This window comes from Rhopalosiphum padi, chromosome 1 (genome assembly GCF_020882245.1).
Source record: "Rhopalosiphum padi isolate XX-2018 chromosome 1, ASM2088224v1, whole genome shotgun sequence".
Lineage (NCBI taxonomy): Eukaryota > Metazoa > Arthropoda > Insecta > Hemiptera > Aphididae > Rhopalosiphum > Rhopalosiphum padi.
This window is the reverse complement of record NC_083597.1, coordinates 70,271,740-70,298,018: the sequence shown is the minus strand read 5'-3', so window position 1 is coordinate 70,298,018 and position 26,279 is coordinate 70,271,740. Positions and strand designations below refer to the sequence as shown.

The 26,279-nt window shown below is 30.2% G+C and overlaps 2 protein-coding genes across 4 annotated transcripts in view; one reads left to right on the top strand and one right to left on the bottom strand.

Moving 5' to 3' along the window:
• LOC132928675 (adenylate cyclase type 5) overlaps positions 1-26,279 on the bottom strand; it is a 201,754-nt gene that overhangs the window by 99,132 nt on the left and 76,343 nt on the right. The window lies entirely within an intron of this gene.
• On the top strand, positions 20,944-24,456 carry LOC132926638 (uncharacterized). Its single transcript, XM_060991016.1, has one exon. It carries the CDS (start codon positions 20,944-20,946, stop codon positions 24,454-24,456), a length of 3,513 nt encoding a protein of 1,170 aa, XP_060846999.1.

Here is a 26,279-nt window from a genome sequence, read left to right as displayed (position 1 = left end):
AATTAAAAATAAATATGTATAATAAACAGTCTTTGTGCAACGCCGATTTAAAATAACGTATATGCTGTCCGTTAATGTTTTTACCGAAACACGTTTGTGTGTATATGTACTTCGAAAAACGGTACTGCGTTAGTTTTTATAACGCGTTATCGTAGTCGATTTATCGAATTAAATCGATGAGACATTGTCGATTTGACAAACGTTTTTTTACCGCTTTTAGTCTTACTGATAATACAAAAACTGAAATTATATTACGATAAATATTATAATAACGTTTGATTTAACCAAATATTACTTTTGCTGTGATGTCTGTTAATCGGCGTAGCGTAAAAACTTCATAGTTCAAAAACATTTTTCTGTATTCAACGCAATACGTATTAATACAATAATTTGAAAAAGATATATTTTTAGCTGCGGATAGCGCATAACGTCTTTACCTATAGTTTTTTTCCACGGATACATTTTGACAGTACGATATTATTATGTTTTCTCGTTTTATAGGTACATTATATCATATATTTTTATATGTTGTTCTGTGGAGATTATTTCTCGGATATTTGTTCCCGTATGGATATATATATAATACTTGCCTCCGACCCGTTCCCCATATTTTGGGCGAATACCAATGCACACGCGGGTACATCACTATGTATTACGTCCTACCAGAAAGTCACGTCGAATCAAATTTACCGGGTACCGTCGACGTTATACGAATTATATTTTCTATATTATTGTTGCCGTGAAGTTTGATATTATATTATATTATAATAATAATATTATATCCCGCCACTGCGGCGCGTGCATCGGCCCGTGGTAATATATATATATATATATATATCTCGCGCATCATATACGTCGTGTCGCGTGTTTTACACCGTTCGTGTTATTATCATATTCTAATCACGACGACGACGACGATGATTATCTGCTGCTGCAGTTTCCGATGTCGTCTCCGCAGTACGGCACGTGATACGATCGAATCCGACAAGCAGCCGTTGGCCGTGCACACCCCCTCCCCCCACGATGACGACGACGACGACGATAGTAATATATTATACGTAAGTACACGGTTTCCTCGACTTGTAACACGCGCACGACGACGGGCCCCGGCCAAAGCGCGTAGAAACTGTTGGCTGTGTGTGTGTGTGTGGGGGGGGGGGGTGAGAAGGGCGTGAAAGAGCGAGTGAGAGGGACATAAACTGACGGGCGACTCGACAAGACCATCACCCGCGCGCGGTGAGTAGGATTGCGGCGGCGTCGTACGCCGAATGAATATAAGACCCGACGACAACGATAATAATATAAACGTATAAATGGTAATATATTATAATATAATAATATATTCGCGAGGAGAGCGTCGGCCGACACGCGTACACGGCGGACGAGGTGATGATATGATATTTTATATTAAACCGACCCGCGCCAAAGTCACGCCGTCGTAAGGGGTAGGTATATACGCCGCCGCCGCCGCCTCGCACACACGCGTCACGACGATATGACACTTTGCTGTTGAACTTGCGGACGACGATGACGACGACGACGACGAAATTCGATCACGATTCCGTCGAGCGACCCGCGCGAAGTATATTATATTATCGTGCGCGCGCACCGTGTAAATGTTTAATGGATAAACAAAACGGAAAAAAAAAAATTATACCGAACAAACATCACGACCGAGACCTATGTGCCGCCTCGTACGACGCGCGTACAGGTATATCGGCGCGCGCGATGCGGTGTGTACCTACCTACACTTATCGAACGTCTCGTTCTTTCGCCGCGCTCGGCTGTTTTTATTTATTTCCCCCCGACGTGTTTGTCGTTCGATGCCGCGACTTTGTTTCGGGATTTTGATTGAATACTTTTAAGGTTTTTTTTTTTTTTTTATCAAACTCTCCCCCGTAGAACATACAATGTACGCGAAAACGTCCAATTCCCGGGTGTGTGTTGTTTTTGGCAAATAGCTTTTGAAATAAACTCGTTAAAAATTCACATTCGACTCTCTGTATCACGTGCGGTATCAAAACTTTTTCTTCGTTTAAACTGTCGACTTTCGGAGGGCAAATATTCTGTGTATAATATGAAAATAAAAATCCACGCGCACGGCTTTCAGTCTTTACACGGTTGTTTATATCATTATCTTCTTTTATTATTATTATTATTGATATTATTATTAATATTTCACTTCTTCGTTTAAAATTAATTACTGTAAATAATACGCTTACTGTAAATATTAAATAATAATCAGATTATTTTTAGTTTCCTACGTCTGTTTTCGACGTAACAATAATATGGCGTAACATGTAATATAAATCTATATTATACCTCCTCTTGCGTGTAATACGATTCGATACCCAATATTACACTGCGATTTAACATCATCATCAAAACTATTTCATCCTTTACATTTTTATGAATAACTAACACGGGCAATTGTTTTAGGGTCGAGAGATTATTATTAATGAATATTGCGCAAATTTCAGAATATTTAATGAACAATTATTATTGTTATTCGATAAATATGGTTTTCCTATTAGATTATAACTAGTGAGTAAATAAAATATTATACAATGATGGTACTTTGATTGAATGGCTTTTATTTTAATATTTAATTTCCTATTATCTAGTGGCTAAAATGAAATGAATTATAAAATAACATTATACATTTATACGGTATTATTATGTTTTGAACGTTGTTTTTAAATTAATTAGTTATTTGGCCAAATTTAAAGTAAAAATATCTCCAAAAAAATGTCAATCATTTTGAATTGTTGTTAAAATATTATTGATTTGAATTGAGTGTACTTAATGTATTAGGTATCTGTAAGTTAAAAAAAGAAGAAAAAAATCTCATTTTCTAGATAGATATTCAATTGGTTTAAACTATTAAAAATAAATCAAATGTTTTTCTCCGTTGTAATATAATTTTTAAACCATTATTTAGCTTAATTTTCATACTACATAAGTTTATTTTAAAATAACGTTTATTAAATTGCTTAAATAATAAAATAGTCAGGTTGATATAAAAAAATAATATCAAGAATTCAGGAGTTAAAATAGCTGTCAAAAGCAGATTGCGTTTTCCTGAAACTTACATTTTTGTATTGTTGAAATGTTGAATACATAACTCAATAAGTGAAGAACTATAATTTATAAACACGAGATTTCATATCAATACTTATATACACCTACCGGTTAGTACATCTCTCGTACACCCGCGTTTACAATGAATAATAAAAGTTATGAAACTATAAACATTCCATTAAAATGTATCAAACAGGCTGTTCCAATAAACATAAACTGTTAATATTTTTTTAATAACTGTTGTAATAATTATTATTTATCATTATTGGTAGTTATATTTTATGTTAATATCATCTTATGCTTTTTGTGATTTATAAAAATTACATAGCCATGTTTAAAGGACCGCAGTTCTTCCCGAAATTGTAAGAAAATTTATAAATTAATTTCAGTATTTTGAGAGCGTAGTACTATGTAAGACGTAATTGTAACAAGTATTACAATTTACAATTTTAATTTGTATGAAAGTTGTCGTAAAGGTCTGAAATTATTATTTATGTATAACCACAGTTTATAATACAAAGTTAAGAGTTCCCCCACATAACAAATTATTAGCCCCCCCCCTGAAAAAAAGCAAAACTCTAACTACATCTCTGTTTTGTAAGTGTGTACTTTATAATATGTACATTTAAGTAATTCAAACTATGATAAATATTATTTAAACTCTACATGTACTGCATTATAATAATAATTTTAATAATAACTTTTTACGTCATAAATTATTAGGTTTACCTACTTAGATGTTAAGATAACAACAAATTGGAAACTGTACAAGAATTTTTAGTGCTATATAATACTGATAAAATACATGAGAAAACGTAACGACTGTTTCTATAAATAATGTAATAATGTTTTCTTTTTTTTAATGATACTGCACGTAATAACACGCCACGTGACACATACGAGGTATTATAGTACTCACCTACCGATGAGTAAATGTTTAAAAGAACTACGAACATTATGTTGCCAAAAATACACATAATTATTTGCATAGATTAATCTGGAAAATGAATATAAAAACAATACATAACACCAATGCGTTTTTAAATTATGTAAAAAAATAAATAAAACTTTATAATTTTTTTATACAATATTTAACTTTACTTGATGTATGTATTTTGGTGTTCATACAATTTTCCATTAGCACTTAATTTTTTTTAAGTACAATATTGTAGAATATTTTCATGCCAAAGAATAAAAAATATTTTGTTTATAAAAACATACCTATATCAGCTACATAATTACATCACATGCAATGTACCGTATTTATAATTAAGCATATTATAAAACATAATAATTACATATCATTATTATATAATATATAGAGTGATATTTATTTTAATACTGATCATAATATAAGATATTTTTGAAAAATTATAATTTTTTTTTTTTAGTAAAATTAAATATACGTGCAATTTCAATATTTTAAATTACCATTATTTTGATTCATCATTGTAATATTGTTGTTGTTTAATCCATTAATTAACTTTCTATTTCCAACAGTAATCCATATTTTTGGTATAATAATTCATAGAGCCTACTGTGATGTGTAACCGTACAGTGTAAATTACCTGTATAGTTCATAAATAAAAGCATTAGAGTAGGGTTTAAATGCATACACCAATATTAAAAAAAAAAAAATCTAAGAGACAACTGCAATGGAAATACATTTTAGCTTTGCAATATTGTACTATGAAGTTATATACAACACACAAAATATTAAGTTTTTAAAGATATAATAATGACATTTTTCGTATTTTATTTTTAATAAAGTTTTAATAAAAATTCATAACTAAAATAGTGACGAACAGACATTCTTTCATATTTTTTTCAAATAATGAAAATAATTCTATATATTCATTTTTAAATTAACACATTAACACAAATTTAAAAAAAAAACGCGAAATTGTATAAAAAAAAAAACAAACATAAAAATCTAAAAGAAAAGAAATATGTTGAAAATACACTTTATATGGAAAACAACCAACAATTATCAATTAAATTATTTATAACATCCACATAATATTCTAATTTTAGTTAAACATAATATTATTATTAATTTTGAATAACAAAGTGATTATTTTAGTTCATTAATTTACATTTCAAAAAACTATTAAAGCAAAATAAATTAACACAAATTTTACTAAAATTACAACCTGAAATTCCACGACTATTATGAGTAAAAACTATTAAATTATTTTAAAATATAGTTCTATAATTTTAATAATCGATAAATGTATTCCATGTATGCAATCACACGTTATAAAGGTAATAAATTATCTTTATTAGTGTTCAAGAGTTTTAAAAGGTCATCATATCCAAAAACCAATCAATGACCTTTTTAAAATATAAGACTCAATATTGTTATGTTTATCAACGTATATTATCTCTCAAAAATTGATAATTATTATTTTAATAAAAGGTTATTTTATAAGAGAATGCCACTGTTCGGAAACCAAAATTAATGTATCACTACCACATTAACATGTAAGAAACTATGCGTTTAATTTCGCCGTTTTCTTGTGAAAAATGTTTTAAGTAGGGCCAAATTAATCAAATATCATAAATCAAAATATACTATAAAAACCCAAAAATGTATACCTATTTCTTATACCGCGTTATTTATAATTTCATAAATTAGCAACTAAATATAAATATTCTGAAGATGTGTATTATATGTAATGTATATTCTATTCTATTATAAAATAAATTCATATAGTTGTTTTAACGTTACAAATAAAATACAAGTAACTAATATTTCACCTGAGAATAGGATATCATATCCATATTAATTTTTATGAGTAATACATTTTGAAAATGTTAGTTTAATCTTAATTGAATTTTAAGAATAATTTTGAAAAATACATTTTATATTTATGTATATAATTTATAATAAATCAATAATATTTTATTAATCTATACCTTCAATATTGCACGAAGACTATAAAATATTACAAATTAAGACAAGTAATAAAAACATAATAAAATAATATTTTACACTAATTTTTTGTATTTTATTTATGATGAATTAAAATAATATAATGAGCTATGATGTTGAAAAGTTGTTTTAAAAAAAAAATTGTTGTTAGAAAACGAATTCACATTTTTAAAAACACTGAGTACTCGGTAGATAATGTATTTTCAGGTTTATATTTTATTTAAAAGTAGGAATAGTTGAATAAATCTGAAACAGAAATTCTATTCCATTAGCTTTTTAAAAAACACTCTATACTTTTTTGAATATCAAGAAAAAATAAATCTTTACTGAAATCCATAAAACTTTCTATAACGTTCTAAGTTATATAACTTAGACTTACATAGTCTTATGCCATTGAATTTCAAATTACTTTTATGTATAATATGTATATAATAATAAGCAATGCAAGTACTAAGTATTAGGCTACTCAATATTATTAATATTATGTTTACAATTTATAGATTTTTATAGATACGAATTAAAATAGTAAAAAATATGTAAAATAAGTGAAATCTTTTACACACGGTATTCTGTTTTTTTTTATTTTTTAAGTATTCAGTTATTACACTATTATTTTTACCGAAAACTAAACAATTATGAGCTAGTATGAAATAATGTTTTTAAGTATTACAATTATTCACAATATCTATTATAATATGCAATAATGTAATGACTATCCTATGAGTTATGACTAATTACTTACCGAAAATCTTGTTTGATAATTCCGGTTACTTAAGAAAAAAATATACATAGCATGATGATTATAACTATAGAAGTATGATCTAATTGAATATCAGTTATGAATTATGTTTTTTTTAAGGGGTTATAAGTAGTCTAGTGTAACTAGAAAAATTAAATGATATGATAATTTGTGTTATTATAATACAGAAAATTATATTATGTATATTTTTTTGAAATGTATGATGATTTTTAAATACTGATTAAAACATGAATTGTAAACACGTAATCACGTAATTATAATTATTCATGGTAATATTTGTAATAGTTATATGTTAATTTATTAAAATTCAAACGGATACAGAATTTAAGTTACTATATTATGATCTAAGAATAAACAATATTATACGACGAAACGGTTGATTACGATTATACGTGGAGAATTTATCTTACAAATATCGTTGATATACTCGGATATCAAGTATAGTCTTAGATAACAAAGATATGGATAGGCCATTACGGTCTTATCAGCGGTCATGAAGGGGAATTATTGAGGCCAAATAAGTATACCTATATCGAGTATCGACTATCATTATACAAAAAGCCTAAGTTGACTTCCCCTCCAGACACGCGGCCTCAAATATATTAACATATGCTTGTCCTATCCATTTTTTTATTATCTAAGAGTATAGTAGACAAGGTGTACATATAAGAAAGATAACACTAATCATTAATCAATGACTACCGAATGAGGACCACTAAACGAATAAAGTACACTGGAGCCATAATGAAAAAAATACTCCTATTATACTCGAACATAATATATTAAAGTATATAATATGAACCAACGATTTCCTAAATTATTATTATTTTTAATCGTACTATGCACATATATATTGTATAGTCTTTATATTTTAAGAACTCCGATACGAACTTTAAAATTATGGCGCGAATTATATTTTTATATTCATTATTATTTTTCAATTTTAATTTGGTCGTTGATATTATAATTATAATGACTTTTAAGTTATAAGTATTAATCTATACTAAGGAATAAAGGATTTAACTTAACTAAAAGTCATATTCGTTATTTGAGTAAATTAAACATAAAACTTAGACTAAAATATTCAATATAATATAATGCGATCCAATATTACTCTAAAGACTAACTTACACTAATTATATGTACATTTGAAATTACGATTGCACTTAGAAAATACGTTATGTTAACATTAATGTGTATTGTGTATACGTTTTTACTATTAAATCTATAAGTGAAGAATTTTATAGGTAGTTATATATATAAAAAAAAAAAATGATTAATTTTTAATACCATATACTATTATTTATTTATTTTTTGAAAATCACTGTATTTTATTATTTTATATCTCAAACGTATATTTTATAGCGATTAAGAAAATACCTAGTTTACGAATACGTTATGTTCTTATGAGAATTAGGTTTAATTATATTTTATATTCATAATATTTAATTCTAAAATTATTATTTCAACATTTCAACATTATTATATTGTTCTGTATTTATAGAAAACAACAGCATCCGTATTATCTTGTATTCTATATACTCTACTCCCAATATCCATCTTCATCTCTACTCACATTCTCCTACAATTATCAATACATTATTATTTCATTAATCTCGAAAAAAAAATTGTAATTTAATAAAAATTGTTTCACTTGTATTATGGTGTAAATATACTATAAGAATGCATTTATAATATTACAGACAATACGTCATGCGTGCCAATCGCATATTTTGCTATATCGTTTTTAAAAACTAAAGTCTAATCATTATCGATATTTTTAATTGTATTTTATTATACATGTCAACACATTTAACAAACATGTGATGGAATATAGCCAGACTATAAAATGCAAATATAAATATTAGCATATATAGGTAATTATATGATATGTATAATGTGAATAAAACAATTTATTAAAAATAATGCCTCTTATGTTGTTTTGTGTTCAAAATATTTTTATAAAATAAACAATAATAACAATGGTAGGTATGGTAACGAAGTGCGATACAGAAGGATGAACAAAATAAGAATATATGATATTTTATAGATGTATTATAGGAATCTAAAAGACTCAATGAGGTGGAACGTATGTTTTTTGTGTAATCAAAATATTTCTTTATGCGTTTCGTTTAACATTCTCGAGTTTATATATTTTTTTATTATTACTTTTGTTTGTGTTTCTATTTAAAAATACACGTATCTTGTATTTTAGGTATAACCATGTATATTACTTAATAAATAAACGATAATGACTGACTTTAGATATTCCCAAAATACAACTGTGGTGTAATTTAAAATAAATTAATCTCTATTATTTAAAGTATACAAATACTCTATGGTTATTTTATTTCATAACATACATATCAAAGGGTTTATATAAAAAAATGAAACAATTACTTTTAAAATTAGATTGCACAACATACAATCTACAACATAATAACCCGTCTTTAATAATACATAGCTATAGTGAAATATAATTTAATTGGCCAATTAAAGGGAAATAAGGCACAAATCGATAATGAAAAAATAGATAGTAATATCCGATATCCCTTCCCCACCCCAAAAAAATACAATAATAATAAGTCAAATTATGTTTTCAAATTGTATTTTGTACGATTCAGATTCCTAGCAATTCGTATGATTCAAGTGATTTATGTTTTATTGTTTTTCAATTATCATGACCTCGTCGTTATTTATGATTTCAAATAGCGAAGCTCTAGGAACAATTCTTTTATTTCACTAAAGTACGACATTTTTCTTGGCGTTCAAAATAATTGAAGGAAATAATACAATACTGTCCTAGCACTTATAGTTGCAATATTGTGTGTGTACTTTTAAGTTTTCTACATCAATTTCAAATATAATATCGAGAGCAATTTGAAATCAGTAAGCCGCAGTCACCATGTGCAAATTATATTATTAAGAGTAATACTTTTTATTTGTGAATTAATCTACATTTCTATTTTGACTAAACACCGTAATAGTTTTGATGGTACGAAGCCAGAAGTGAATTTAACATAAATCTATATGAAGCAAATGTCCCATTTTTAAATGTCCAAAACATAATTTCTTATCTAAAAAAATTAAAATGTGCAGTCATATAATATAAAAATGTAAATATCAACTCAAGCTATGTGAGTATAAAAAAAAAAAGAAAAAAAGGGTAAAAATTAAAACGATTAAAATGTGCTTTTAAATTATATATAGTCATTATATTCGTATATTTATTTATTAATGTATTAGTATATATTTTCAGTATTCATTATTATTATAGAATACATTTTATATACATATAGTTATTACTTTAAAAATATAATTAAGCTTAATCCTTTCATATTCTTCTAATTTCTTAAAATTATATTTTATGTCGTGTTTTTTGTACAATAACTTTTTTGTCTGATCATAATATTATTCTGCTAATCTGTTATTATGTTATAGAAAAAAAATATTTCTGTTATAATATAAAAAAAAAATTTTTAGTACAATATATTACACACTATATTATTATCGTTTTCAATAAAAATAAATAAATTCAACATCAACAAATTATATTACCGCGAAAATTAAAACAATTAAACTTTAACGTAAACATTATTATACTATTGATAATTATTGTGACATGTGAATATAATATGAAATAGAGGTAACAGAATGAGTATTAAAGATTGATTAATATTCATTAAATTTCCAAAAACAAATCTATGCGAAAGGGCTTGAATTTTTCATAGTATGAAACAGTAAATAACCGTATTTACACATTATTTTTTTTTCAGTGTCCTCAACAATAGGATTCCTTAATTACATTTTACCGCTAAATACTCATTAAATATAAACGAAGAACTAATAGGTGTACCTATTTCACGAAATTGTAATTACGGTAGGTTTATCAATTAGGTACAAGAAAAGCATTATTATACATAATTGTGCGAGTATAACACATTAATAATGTAAAATAATGTAACATATTAAATATTATAAACTGAAATTAATAATTTAACACTTTTTGTTTTAATATTAAGCGGAATAAAAGAGATATAATTATTGAGTTAACTATTAACAACAATTGCTTTAAAATTGTATTAGGTTTCTTTAATTAAATCACATAACTAATCGATAGCGGTAAATAATTTTCTATCTATTTCACCGCCAAACAAAAGCTACATGTTTTCAAAGGCTACAAAAACACGTTATTGCATACGAGCATAATCAACAATTCAAAATATACATTTTTCTTCGTGACAAGTGATATGAAAGCAGATCTTATGGTGGATTTACATAGTCGTGGTGAAATATATAGACGTCGCTGTTATCGTACACTTTTAGAAATTAACTACCAACAAGGTGTTTAACGGCTAAACAGATGGCTGAAGCCTGAAATCTGGTGACATTTGTCGATCCACGACAATCTCTTATCTGTTAATCGCGTGTAAAATACCTACTATAATATTGCATTGGGTGATCTATGACATTTTTTTTATATTCTCAGGAAGAAAACTAAACGAAAATATGTAAGTGAAAAAAATAATCTAAAGAATTGACAGTGAAAAATGTCTTTACACTTACTATAGACTTATCTTTGTGTCTGCGGCGTGGCGGTATATACATAAAATAATATTTTAAACAATATATATATATATATATATAATATAAACGAGTAATAGGTTATCACGCAAAAGGTTTGTAATTTGTTGATCTAACCCGCGAGTCTCGGGAAAAACTTATGCGCCTGTAACACAATACAAAATGTAAGACTGTTCGTTCGGATGTTGCCCATTGCCCGAACTGTAGACCATGATAATTCCGACAAAACGCACTTGATCGTGTAAATATGTTGCGTTCGTAATTTAAATAGTATTATGTGTACCTAGTCAGCAAACAAATCAAGGAATACACCCAATGCACGTTATATGTATATAGCGAGTAAACTTTGAAAACATCACTCGTAAAACAGTGACTAATGTTGTTTTCCGGTCTTTGCTTTACACTCCCGAAACTCATTAAATGTGTTTTCCTTTCACGCAACAGTTTTAATATTAAAAAAGGATCCTACACGAGTTACGATTCGTTTTATTTTAAATCACCATTGGTACATTAAAATGTAAAATTTCTTATAAAATCACTCACTCAGCTCAATGAACATTTCGGGTATAGATGAACGCAATAAATTAAACCATTAAGTTATAAATTTTCACGAGTTTACGAGTACCTACATATATTTTTAATAAACTGTGAGAGATGGTAGTTTAAAAATTGTTTTTCACACAATAAAACTCAATTGTAGAAATAGAAAAATGTGTTCATTTGATTGAATTCGTTTAAAAATAACTCAATAGAAGCATAACAACTTTTAAACATATTTTTGAAATCGTCTTAATCTGTATTATTTCATATTTTAATACCTACATAAAAAATTATCAACATAAGAATTATCATCAATAATAATATATCCGATCTAATTTAAACTAACCTATAAGCTATAACTAAAAAATTTTTAAAACCTGTATATATAGTTCACTTATTTAAATAGATAGACATTCTATAATGTTTTAAAGTGATTTTAGTAACTGTAATGCCATACGAATAAATAAATAAAAGTAACTGTAATAATTAAATTATTATGAATTTAAAAACATACTAAATAGTTAACTAAATAAATATTTTTATTACTACGGTATTTATTGATTAGTAACAATATTAAAATTAATACTACTCAAACTTATAAAATAAACCATGCTAATAAATACGTTAAAAGTTTGAAGTATTTATTGTTTTATTTATATACGAAACAAACTAATACATTAAAATACAAATATAACTATAGAATAATATTATGGTTAACCGATGATTAAAAATAAAAAAAAAACATTAAAAAGATAAATAATTAGATTATATATTTTGTAAATATACCTACCTACTTGATAAATTGTTTTAAGCAATACATTCCTTTTGTTATTATTTTCATTATAAAACAATTTTGTTATCGAATACAAGAAAAAAAATCTTATTTATATAATCTTTATTTTTAATATAGGCAACCACGTTATTATTTTTTTTCATTTTATTTTTTATTTAATATACACATATAATAATATATTTACAATCCATAAGAATATGTTATGTTAAAATAACTAAACATTTTAGTTTTAGTTAAGATTCCAGTGACACTACTCTATAAAAATACATCACCTAAATGTATATTATATTATATTAAAAAAAACATGATTTAGTGATATTATAATGCAAAGCTGTAAATGAAATTTAAGAAATTGATTTAAGATTTATATTGTGTGTGCCTATATTATAATTAAATTTGTCAATTAATTTCTTACACTAAATTATGATATATGAATATTATTATTAATAATAATTTATTTAATTCCTCAATTTTCATATAAAATACATTTTTTAAGATACATAATAAAATATTTCATGTATGATATGAGAAAAAACATTAATCTTCATAAAGCAAATTAAATTGACAATTATAACATTAAAAACCAATAATTCTTCTTCCGAAGTAACGTTATAAATAAAAAAGAAATACATTACTTATATGTATGTCACAAGGTTTTTGCCATCGCATGATATAAACTTTTTCTGATGTTAACTCAATAAGACCTAAAAATAATTTTTATTTCTCGTTATTTGTAAAATGTTTTGTTTTTATCGACATAATTTACAACTTATTTGAAGTGTTGTCGCATGAATGAACTTATATCGGATAAGTTTTGAAGGATGGTGAACACATGATAAATTGATAAAGGTCAAGGGTTCCGGGTTTGTAAGGTATAAAAAAATAGGAAAAAACATCAAATAATTATACAATACATTAAATAATTCATATAAATTGAGTATCTACTAAAAACAGATATAACTCCATATAAACATTAACTATATATCCCATTTACTAACAAATATTTTTTACTGATTTTTGCATACACATCAAAGGAATTATAAACATCAAATAAAAGATCCAAGAAAAATTTTGATTACATGCACTCATGATTTGATCGAAATATGATATTATATAATGTCAAGTTCATATATATTTCCCTGTATCTCTTTTGTTAATCCAAACACATAAGATAAATATTTATTAGCTTCTGAGCAGAACGATGAATGTATTGATTTTACAATCATGTGTGTTTTTTGGGTCTGTACAATAAGTAGTTGTTAAAATGTTTCAATTTTCACTTTAAATAGAAAATTGTATCTAGTTTGTACATTAAAGACGTCAAAATTAAATATTCCCATTACCTTTTTTATAATTGAGGAAAATAAATAAAAATTAAGGAAAAACGGACATATTTATGTAAGCCCGTTATTGTTTTCTAACCATGGTTCCCAAAATTTAGACAATCTTCACTCAGAATTGTATCAATGGATTATCATTAAATTCAAATTTATCGAAATGCATTATAATGATTTATTCAATAATGAATTCCACTCAACACCTAATGTATAGCAGAACGCGCTACCTACCTGCCTACCTCTTTTATTATAAAATTTAAAATAGTACATTAATAATTATAAACATTTTCAAAAATCACAATACTAGCGTTAAAGCTTTAGATCACTCATGATTCTAATGGGTAACTGTTCTTTAGCATATGTTGCGCCAAAAAATCGATTTTTTTTTATCAAAGAAAAAATATTGTATCTTATAATCAATAATTATGTATATTTATATTTTTTAGGACTAATTTTATTTTTTATTTTTCAGTCTGTTATAATTTATTAAATAATAACAGTGGGTATTTGACCTTTGAAAAATAAAATAACATATGTTCGTGGAATGAAGAATTATCCCACTAAAGGAACTTATACATGAATTTAGCTATTTTTAATTAAATCTACATTTATAATTTAATTAAATCTTGATAATGTACCATAATGAGAACTTAAGTGATACTCCTGATATAGTATAGTCAAGAAAATCTTGTAAAGTAATAAACATTTTTTATTAATAAACAGACAACTTATACCTATGTAAAAATCGTATAACAGAGTGAAAATATATTTTAGATTCTTAACTTAATGTACCTGCCTGTTTTTTTTAAATATGTTAGTTTAATATTTGAATAAATCATTATTAATATTATTATTATTAATATTCACTATTTCAATACAGGGATGAGACAGAAAAATTGTAATTTTTAAAATTGAATATTACTTAGTTACTTAATTTACACACAGTGATATTACAACATTACACGATATCAAAATTAAATATTAAACATGCTTATTGCCTATAACGTCAGTTTTATTTATAGTTTTTATTATATATATATATATATATTATCTTTAATGAAGTAATATTACCAAAAACATGCAATTGTATCACTAAGATGTAACAAAATGGTTACATGTACCTATAAAGTGAAAATATATATTTAATCAAATATTTATAATGTTTATAATAAAATAAGAGTTTTAAAAAGTCATATTTCTTTCAAAAGTAAAAACAGATTTATACCATAAAATACAGTTTCGTCTAAAAAAAAAATATGTTATCCCTTGACGAGCGTATTATTATCAAAAATAATTTTAACATTTAAATTGAATAATCACTCAAAATTATTATAATACTATGATATTAAGTACTTGAGCTTTATAATAAAATATAAATTTAAATAATAACAATATTGTGGAAATTTATTTTAGTTTTATCCAATTTAGTATTTTTACTGGAATTGAAAGAATCTTAAATTCATTTTTCAATAAAATATATTTTATAAGTGTCTAAGCAAAGATAAGTTATATATCGTATTTAAATGTAGATCTTAGTTTAGTGTTAGTGAGAAAAAGAATTACTTATAGAAGTTACTTTGTTGTTTTAACATTGTTATACTTACTATGCAGCAAAGTTACACCGTTACTGAGTGCCGTGTAAAAAAAAAATAAAATAAAATACGATAAGCTATTATTATATAACTGTAAACGAAAATTATCGTAGTTTATTCCAAAAACCGTTAAGGATAACATTATACGAATATACGTTACAGTTTTAAACATATTTAAAAACCCTAATTATTGTTCTAAGAAAATTGGTAATATACTAATACAAAGATTGACAAATGAAATTCTGTAAAAAAATATTTTAAAATTATCTCGACAATTTGTTTTGTAAAACACAGAAACACCAGAAAAAAATCTATATAAAAATCTTCAAATAACATAAGAATGCAAAACATCCAATGCAAAAAAAACACTGGCCAAATGAAATATTTCTTGGGTTCATAGTATTATTGTACTATAGACTTAAATTAGATATATGTATAATACGATCACGATAGTAATAATGATTTACTGTTGTATTTATATTATTTATGGGTATAGGTAATAAATTCTTACATAATTAATGCATTATTTAACGTTTACGCGCGTGTTTTACCGTGTTATTATTAGTAATATATTATTGTACACAATCGTATATTTTGAATGTTTAACTGACTGTGTGTGAAGTCTTATAATATAGGGTAGAGGTATTAGTGGTGTCTGTATACGTTTGGGGTACTTATACCTTCCTACGGAGACATTGTGTACCTACAATCGTGTCTAAATGGCTTAATTGTTTTCTGATGCGTTGAAAAGATTATGCACGCGCGTCAGTATGAGTTATGTACGACAAGACGTGTTTATCAAATTTGAAATAATTTATTTTAAAAGAATAATAGTGGAAGCAAAATACATCCTCCTGTACTATATGTATAGTTCACAACGGATATATACGAAATAGCAAAATCGAAAAACTGCTCATCGATTTCACGGAGAGAAAATCCTATTTCCACTATTATAATCACAGAAACAGTAAATCAAGAGTGGAAAAAAAATGAACATTGGGGAGTGAAGTGGTTTTTTGTTATACCGTTATTTGTCAAGATAAAATCGAAGCAAGAATATCCGAATTGGTTCTCGGATTATTACATATCATATATAATACACGAATTAGGTCCTAGATTTAAAAAAAAAAACTTTAATTTTACCTTATTATTTTATACAGACTAAAGAGTAAAGACTGAAAAGAAAATACCGTATAGCTTATACATTTAGTAAGCACGGATAAACATTTTCATACTTATTTTAACTCTAATTATTTTTATACTTACCCGTAAACGATAGAAAATGTTATTTGATAGTTGGAATTTTAACCAAATTAACGTGTTGTATTTTGGTTCTAATAGTTTGAAGTTTCTAATTTATTTAAAAACTCTAATGAGGACCTATGTAGATGTGTAAAAGTTTCTTTTGTCTAAAATTAAGGAGGACCACAATAATTAAGATATAAATGTTTGGGTATGAAAACCAATAATAATAATAATATAGGTAAATTATATTACTTTCATAATTCCACCGAGGTACTTGTATATTTTCCTTTCATTATTGGTGAACTGGTCAATGTAGTGAACTTAATTTCGATGAAAGTACCTTTGGAATTTATATTACACCTATGACCTATTATAGTTATAACCCATTCGTGAGAGTGTCTAGTTAATAATCATATAAGATACAATAAAAGATGTTTTTTTTTCATGTCAAAAAAAGTAAAGTTTAAAATTGAATTTTAGTGTATCTTATACAACTAGAACCATGTTAGTTTATTGAATATATATAAATTTTGCAAATTTATTGACTATGCCGGTTACTATTTATATTAACCATACAAATTCATAATGTTATAAATTTATCAAAATAATAGACACCAGTAATAAGCTATAGACTTTAATGCTTCACTGAATTTTTTATTTAAATTAATTAAATTATAATCAAATAGGTAGAACACTAAAGTATTAGACATAAATGAATACTTATATGAACATTTAATGTATATTAAAGTATTTATACATTTCATAGATACAGTAAGTTTACTTAATGATTAATGTAGATGATGTTAAAAATAAAATATTTGAATTAATTAAATAAATGTAATAATAAAAAAGAAAAATCTAAAATTTAATACTTTTTCTATAGTTTTATGATTTTAATATTATATATTTAAAAAATATTTATTTATTTATATAATTAAAAGTGAACAATGCAAAAACAGATTTTATACAATGATTAATACAACGACTGTTATAGAGATTATATACAAGAGATATATTCATCATAATACAATATATAAATTATAAATGTATAATGAAACTTTATAAATAGGACATTAATTAATATTTAATTTGGATTCATTTTAAATCTATTGACTAGTATTAACTTTTCAACATAAATACTACGCTGTTGTATCGAAAGGTATTTAGTATGAACGGTAGCCAGCCGAATCAATCGCCGGTGGAGTCATTAATTAATACCTTTTTCAAAACGGGATTGTTCGGACCAAGTCCAACTAGAGGGCGCTAGTCATTTCAAATTCAAGTTTTGAACTGGTGCCGGTTACGCATGCGCCGACGTTGTCGGCGGGCCATCGTCGCGTTCGCTCACGAACCGTTTTTATCGTGAAACCAGTACGCGTACGTGTGTTGTTACCGAGCTTTTTCACGCCACGCTAATGTAACGCAATTTTAAATCGTGCATTTTTCGTTTGTTACGTATTGTTGTGTTTGGTATACGGCCGTAAATACGTGTACTCCCGAGTGCGCACGATATGACATGCTAATAATTATTATCTTCGCTGTCATTCATCCGTGAGTTTTTCTCCGGACATCGTATTCGTTAAGCGATCGATCACGTGTTTGTGTTGTCGTCGTTGCTGGCTGTTGCGCACTTGCGCACCCGATTTGATTATTCGCGTTAACTAACTGGTAGTTGTTATACGCGCATTACGTAACATACGCTTGGTCAACTATTATATTGTTTTTGGTTCCTTATGAAGTGAATCATATACCGCGAAGTAAATCATGAACCACCGTATGTACACTTGATTGGAGGATATCGTATTCGTCGACATGTCGTATGGGGAAGCCGATCAGCGACCAGGTCAGACGTATCACTCCGTATAATCATTTTGTATTATATTATCATTTTATATCGTATTGTAGCGGTTGTTGATATAAACATCGTGTGCTTACGTTTATAATATTATTATTATCACACTCATGTTTGTGATTTGTTGATCAATTATTATTTATTATTTGTATTATTATCATTTGGTAGGACTAACATAGTACTTAAGGTGTTCTCGTGTACATTAGATTTCCTACTTATAAGCAATAAAATTTATACAGTCCACTAGTAAAATATTATTTGTTTTATTCTATATATTTTACATTACCTTTATTTATTAATTACCAGTGAAATAGTTGGGATACAACCATGTATATTTAAACTGGCTATCACAGCTAAACATTTGGTCCTTCGAGAGCCGGATAGCTATCAATTAATGTATTATATGTATTAATTATTGCATTATTTGCTATATATTATTATTATTGCTTTATCCTAGTAGTATCTTTGTGTTTCTTTTCTTGGTTGTTAGTTTTGCGTTGTTAGGTGTATAGGTACTACATCATTTATACGATGACGAGAAAAAATCAGCAACAAATCCACAATGAACAAAAAAAGACCGAGCTAACGCGCGCGCGTGCCGCAAGAGACGTCGCGTTACGATCAATTAAGAAAATATTAAGTATTGCTAAGGATGCAATAATCAATTCTGAAAATCGTCCCACATTAGAAGCGCGAGTTATGTCATTAGGTCAACTTGTCACTGATTTCAATAATGAACAAAAACATATTCTTTCAACACTCGCGGAGACCGATGAAGTTGACCAATTCGTGGAAGTGGATGAGAACGTCACCGAAACGATGCAATCGATGTGTGACCAGATCAATGTCATTGTAGCAAAATTAAAACAGAATACTTCGATGCCCACTCCGCGCAATGATAGGAGTCAGTCTTCTGTGCAATCACTGATTTTACCAAGAATCGAGATTCCTAAGTTTGATGGTAATATTATTGAATGGTGTTCTTTCCGTGATATGTTTACATCTTTGGTGCATGACAACAAACATTACGAAGATATTGAGCGTTTCCATTACTTATTGTTTTACTTATTAGGTCCAGCGTTAACAATAGTAAAAGCAGTGCCACTTACAGCTGACAATTATTCTATTGCTTGGAACGCGCTTAAAAATCGATATGACAATAAACGCTTATTGGTCACTGCGCACATTGAAAAATTATTTACATTCGCGCCGTTAACAAAAGAATCCCCTGCATCACTTTCATTGTTCGTCAACACCTTTCGGGAAAATGTATCTGCTATACAAGCTCTTGGAGTTGGAGACTTGGCTGGTTTTATATTATTCTACATCGGTTCACGCGTTATTGATCCCATGACACGACGATTATTTGAGGCTACTGTTGCGAAAAATGAAATACCTGATTTGAACTCATTATTAGAGTTCGCATCACAACGATGTAACGTTTTGGAAAACGTTGGCAGCAGTTTGAGCATTAATTGTGTGGAAAATAATGAAAAGACCGTAGGGAAGACAACTACTAAGAAGATCCAGGGCAAGAGGTCCGAGAAGACATCGTTAGCCGCGGTTGCCCCCACCAAGTCAAAAAAGTGTTTGTTTTGTGGACACCCACATGCAATTTACAAGTGTTTTGGATTCCGAAAACTAACAATTACCAGTCGTCGCGATTTTGTCAATAAAAATCAATTATGTTTTATTTGTTTGAACAGAGGGCATATGAGCAATGCGTGTCCTACGTCTTTTACGTGTCGTACGTGTTCAAGTAAGCATAGTACATTACTACATTTGGCAGATGATACTACAAAATCGAGCACCGATAAGACAAATGACAACTCTGAACGAGCCACCACAAGTTGCAATGCAACACAGTTTTCGGGAGTTACACATACTGAAACCACTGTTTTGTTGGGTACTGTTGTAGTCAGGGTTCGGGACAATACAGGAGTTCTACAAGAAGTCAGGGCAGTATTAGACAGTGGGTCGCAGGTGTCTGCAATGACAGTGGATTGTGTCAACCGGTTAGGTCTGACCCGTAGGAAGTGTCCTGTTGAGGTCATCGGACTTTCCCAACAACCGGTCAATACTGTTAAAGGTCAAACTAATTTTAATTTTTTTACCTCGAATTATGTCATCAATGCCTGACAGGGTTTTGCCAGCTGAGATACGAAATCGCTATCGGCATCTTGTCTTTGCCGACCCCCGATTTGATCACCCGGCGCCAGTAGATATGTTGATTGGAGGAGACTTATATCCGTCCGTCATTCAATCTAGAGCTGACATTATACATACCGAGGGCCTACCATCAGCGATGAATACACAGTTAGGTTGGGTCATAATTGGCGCGTTACAGAATAACACACATACTCCTCTTACTTCCCTGTCAATTAGTACAACCCCTCCGATTGAAGAGTTGATGCAGCGTTTTTGGACAGTAGAGGAGCCCACAGAGTCTACAATGCCAACTACACAAGACAAGCAATGTGAAGATTGGTTTGTTAGAACCACGAAACGAGACGCCATCGGTCGATTTTATGTTGGTTTACCATTTCGAACGATAGTATGTTCCACCGACATCGGATGTCAAGATGAGAAGTCGGTCGTTTTAGGGTCATCCAGAACTTCAGCTCTTAACCGACTGTATAATTTAGAACGTCGCCTTGAGAAGGATTCAGCATTGTATACGGCCTACCGGGCCTTCATGAACGATTATAGAGCGTTAGGACATATGAAGTTAGCGACTGAGCCAGGCAAATATTTCATACCACACCACCCAGTAGTTAAACGTTGTAATGAAGAACTGAAGATTCGTGTGGTGTTCGACGCCTCGGCTACGTCTTCATCAGGAGTCTCATTAAATGACTGTTTGGTGACTGGACCAAAACTTCAGACTGAAATCGGTGATGTCTTGTTGCGCAGTCGTCTACACAAATTTGTTTTTACTGCCGACATAACTAAAATGTATCGGCAAATATGTCTACATGAACAAGATAAAGTTTATCAGCACATACTATGGCGCAATTCGCCTAGTGACAAAGTGCAGGAATATGAGTTGTGTACGGTCACATACGGCGTAAGTTCGGCTCCGTTTTTAGCGATTCGATGCCTTCAACAGCTCAACCTGGAGGATGGACCTGATTTTCCACTCGTCAAGGATGTCCTGTTAGCTGATACATATGTAGATGATATTTTTGTTGGCGCTGACACTGTGGAGGACATTTTAGAATCAAAAATCCAAATCATCGGCTTGCTAAATCGAGGTGGATTTAGCCTGAAAAAATGGGCTAGCAATTGTCCCGAGATCTTGAACACCATCGAAATTGAAGACCGTGCTGTGACACCGTGGATAGAGCCAACCAAGGAACAGGCAGTCAAGGTTTTAGGAGTTCATTGGGACCCTGTACTTGACACATTCGGCTATCATTCGACGATAGATCATGTCACTCCTACAAAACGGTCAGTATTATCAACTGTTGCTCGTTTTTATGATCCAATCGGCGCGTTGGGTCCGATGGTTTTCTGGGCGAAGTGTTTAATGCAGACATTATGGATGGATAAATTAGAGTGGGATACACCACTGTCTTCAGGTCTGACGTCGATGTGGCAAGGTTTCATCGATAAACTTCCTGACTTAGCATGCTTGTCGCTGCCACGACACATTGCAGTAGTTAATAGTCAAGACATACAATTACTAGGATTCGCTGACGCGTCTCAGGTTGGATACGCAGCAACAGTATATTTGCGAGTGGTAGATCAGGATAGTAATGTCAGAGTGTATTTTTTAGCGTGTAAAACAAAGGTTGCACCACTGAAGTCATCATCAGTGGATATATCGTTAACCATACCTCGGTTGGAGCTTTGTGCCGCGCTCCTGTTGTCGCGTTTACTGTCTCTACGTTTGAAAACCTTACGGGACAAAGTCAAGATTACGCGTGTCCGGGCATGGACAGATTCAACCATTGTTTTATCTTGGCTCACGGCCGAACAGAGGCTATTCAAAATATTCGTCACTAACCGTGTATCTAAAATACGAGACCTCGTACCCCAGTGCGAATGGGCACACGTTGGTACTTCAGACAATCCAGCTGACCCGGCATCACGAGGGTTGCTGCCAGATGCTTTGGTAGCATGCTCATCATTTTTACATGGACCGATATTCCTTCATTACCCGGAATGTCAGTGGCCAGTTGTAACTACATCAAGTATAAATCCTGAAGAGCTCCCGGAATATAAACGCCCATCAAAAAATGTATTTTTAACCCGACAGGTTGATTCTAGCTTGATCCAACGTTTTTCCGTGCTGCGCAAAATGCAACGGGTGTTAGCATACTGCCTGCGGTTCGCTGACAAGGCTCGACAACGTACGGTTGTGAGTGGGCCAATCACTTGGCAAGAGTATGAGAGAGTATTGATGAAGGTAACAATGTATACACAAAGGTTATATTACTCAGATTTGTACCACCAACTAGTAACGTCAAATTCTATCGTCACCCCGAGCTCCCTCGCTCAGCTTGCACCCTTCGTCGACGCTCATGGTATTATTAGAGTAGGCGGTCGTTTGCAGCATTCGGACTTGAACACCGACGCCAAACACCCTATTTTGTTGTCGAAATCGTCTCACCTTGCTCAGCTTATTGTCCATCATTACCATCATAATACTTTACATGGTGGAACGCGTTTGGTAGCTTCGTTAATTCAGCGCCGTTTCTGGATCGTTTCGATTCGCGCTGCGATTCGTCAAATAATATTCAAGTGTACAGTGTGTATTAGATACAAGGCCGCAGCTCCCCAACCATTTATGGCAGATTTACCATCAACAAGGGTCCAACAATGCCGACCATTTGCCAACGTGGGAATGGATTATGGAGGTCCGTTCACCATTAAGGAGAGTCAACGCCGTAACTCAAGGACGCACAAGGCATATCTTGGGTTATTCGTATGCCTATCTACCAAGGCTGTGCACTTGGAGGTTGTCACAGACTTGACAACAGAGGCATTCCTAGCGTCTTTCGATCGATTTGTAGCTCGACGAGGGATTCCGGTGCAGATTTATTCCGACTGTGGAACTAATTACGTTGGCGCAGCGAAACAACTCAAGACATTATTCCACGACGCAGCAACGAAGGAAGCACTTCATGCCCGAGTTCCATGTCAATGGAGGTTCAACCCGCCTGCAGCTCCGCACTTTGGCGGTATTTGGGAAGCTGCTATTAAGAGTACCAAGTTACATCTAAAAAAGGTAGTAGGTAATCAGGTGTATACTTTGGAAGAGTTAATGACGCTAATCACACGTATTGAAGGTGTACTCAATTCTCGGCCATTAGTCGCCATGTCAACCGATCCGAACGATTTATCTGTGCTAACGCCAGGACATTTCCTGATCGGACAACCTATACTGGCGATTCCCGAACATGATATCAGCGATATCCCTCAGAATCGCCTCAAGCGGTGGCAATTAGTGAGACAAGCCCTTCAGTCCTTCTGGAAACGATGGAGTCGGGAATATCTCCATACGCTGCAAAGTAGACAAAAATGGTTCCATCAAAATCCCAGTCTCGGTGTCGGAGATGTCGTCGTCATAAATTCACCTTCTCGACCTCCGTTGATGTGGCAACTGGGTCGAGTCATCGACGTCCATCCTGGTGCTGACCAAGTGGTTCGTGTAGCCACCATCAAGACAGCAGAAGGGATACTGAAACGCCCGGTCGTAAAGTTGGTCAAACTACCTACTGACAACGCTTAACTAACTCTCCTTCCTTGTTCCATATTTTGTCATTTCCCAAAATGTACATATATTTTTTTTTGTTCGTTCATTAGGTACTATTTCTGTAATTTTTTTTTTTTTTTTGGGAATTTTAGTATATATCTTGTTATAACATGTAAACGCACAGTGATATGGTCTGACCGAGAAATGTCTCCTTTGAAAGCATCCTTTCAAAGCGGGGGAGGATGTTCGGACCAAGTCCAACTAGAGGGCGCTAGTCATTTCAAATTCAAGTTTTGAACTGGTGCCGGTTACGCATGCGCCGACGTTGTCGGCGGGCCATCGTCGCGTTCGCTCACGAACCGTTTTTATCGTGAAACCAGTACGCGTACGTGTGTTGTTACCGAGCTTTTTCACGCCACGCTAATGTAACGCAATTTTAAATCGTGCATTTTTCGTTTGTTACGTATTGTTGTGTTTGGTATACGGCCGTAAATACGTGTACTCCCGAGTGCGCACGATATGACATGCTAATAATTATTATCTTCGCTGTCATTCATCCGTGAGTTTTTCTCCGGACATCGTATTCGTTAAGCGATCGATCACGTGTTTGTGTTGTCGTCGTTGCTGGCTGTTGCGCACTTGCGCACCCGATTTGATTATTCGCGTTAACTAACTGGTAGTTGTTATACGCGCATTACGTAACATACGCTTGGTCAACTATTATATTGTTTTTGGTTCCTTATGAAGTGAATCATATACCGCGAAGTAAATCATGAACCACCGTATGTACACTTGATTGGAGGATATCGTATTCGTCGACATGTCGTATGGGGAAGCCGATCAGCGACCAGGTCAGACGTATCACTCCGTATAATCATTTTGTATTATATTATCATTTTATATCGTATTGTAGCGGTTGTTGATATAAACATCGTGTGCTTACGTTTATAATATTATTATTATCACACTCATGTTTGTGATTTGTTGATCAATTATTATTTATTATTTGTATTATTATCATTTGGTAGGACTAACATAGTACTTAAGGTGTTCTCGTGTACATTAGATTTCCTACTTATAAGCAATAAAATTTATACAGTCCACTAGTAAAATATTATTTGTTTTATTCTATATATTTTACATTACCTTTATTTATTAATTACCAGTGAAATAGTTGGGATACAACCATGTATATTTAAACTGGCTATCACAGCTAAACAGGGATGTTTCGTCGGAATCAATAAATCCTCAATATCCGTACTATGTATATAGTGCTGGTATCTTTCATTAGAGACGAAAACCTTTTTTCGCTTATATTTTAAGTCATGGTGACGTTTTTATTTGTCCTTTATTACATAAAATCAGTTAATCTCGAATTTAATAAAATAATCTTTCCTCGTTTTCTTATGTTCGCGAATAACGTATTCGTTTTATTTTTTTATATGTATTTGCGTATGGCTTACTAATTTTCAGTAAATACGATTTATTATATCCCATAACATGATACCGCTCGCAAAGTCGCACACTAAAACTGATTCGTTAAATGATGGAAGTCACGTAGTGTTATTAGTATTACTAAATATCACATACGAGTATACATACGCATCGGGACTCATCGTATAACATAATAATAAATATTATCAAGTTTTATTTATGAAAACACAATATTCTCAAGCTATTGTGATTTTACGTGAAAATCGACAACATTTTAATTTATCTTACTTATCATATTACAACGATTTTAACTGTTAAGAACTGCAAAATATAATTTTGTGATTTATCGTCACAGATGAAACATTTATTTTACGTCATAATAAAATACTATATTGTATATATGTTAATATAGAAATATTTTTAAG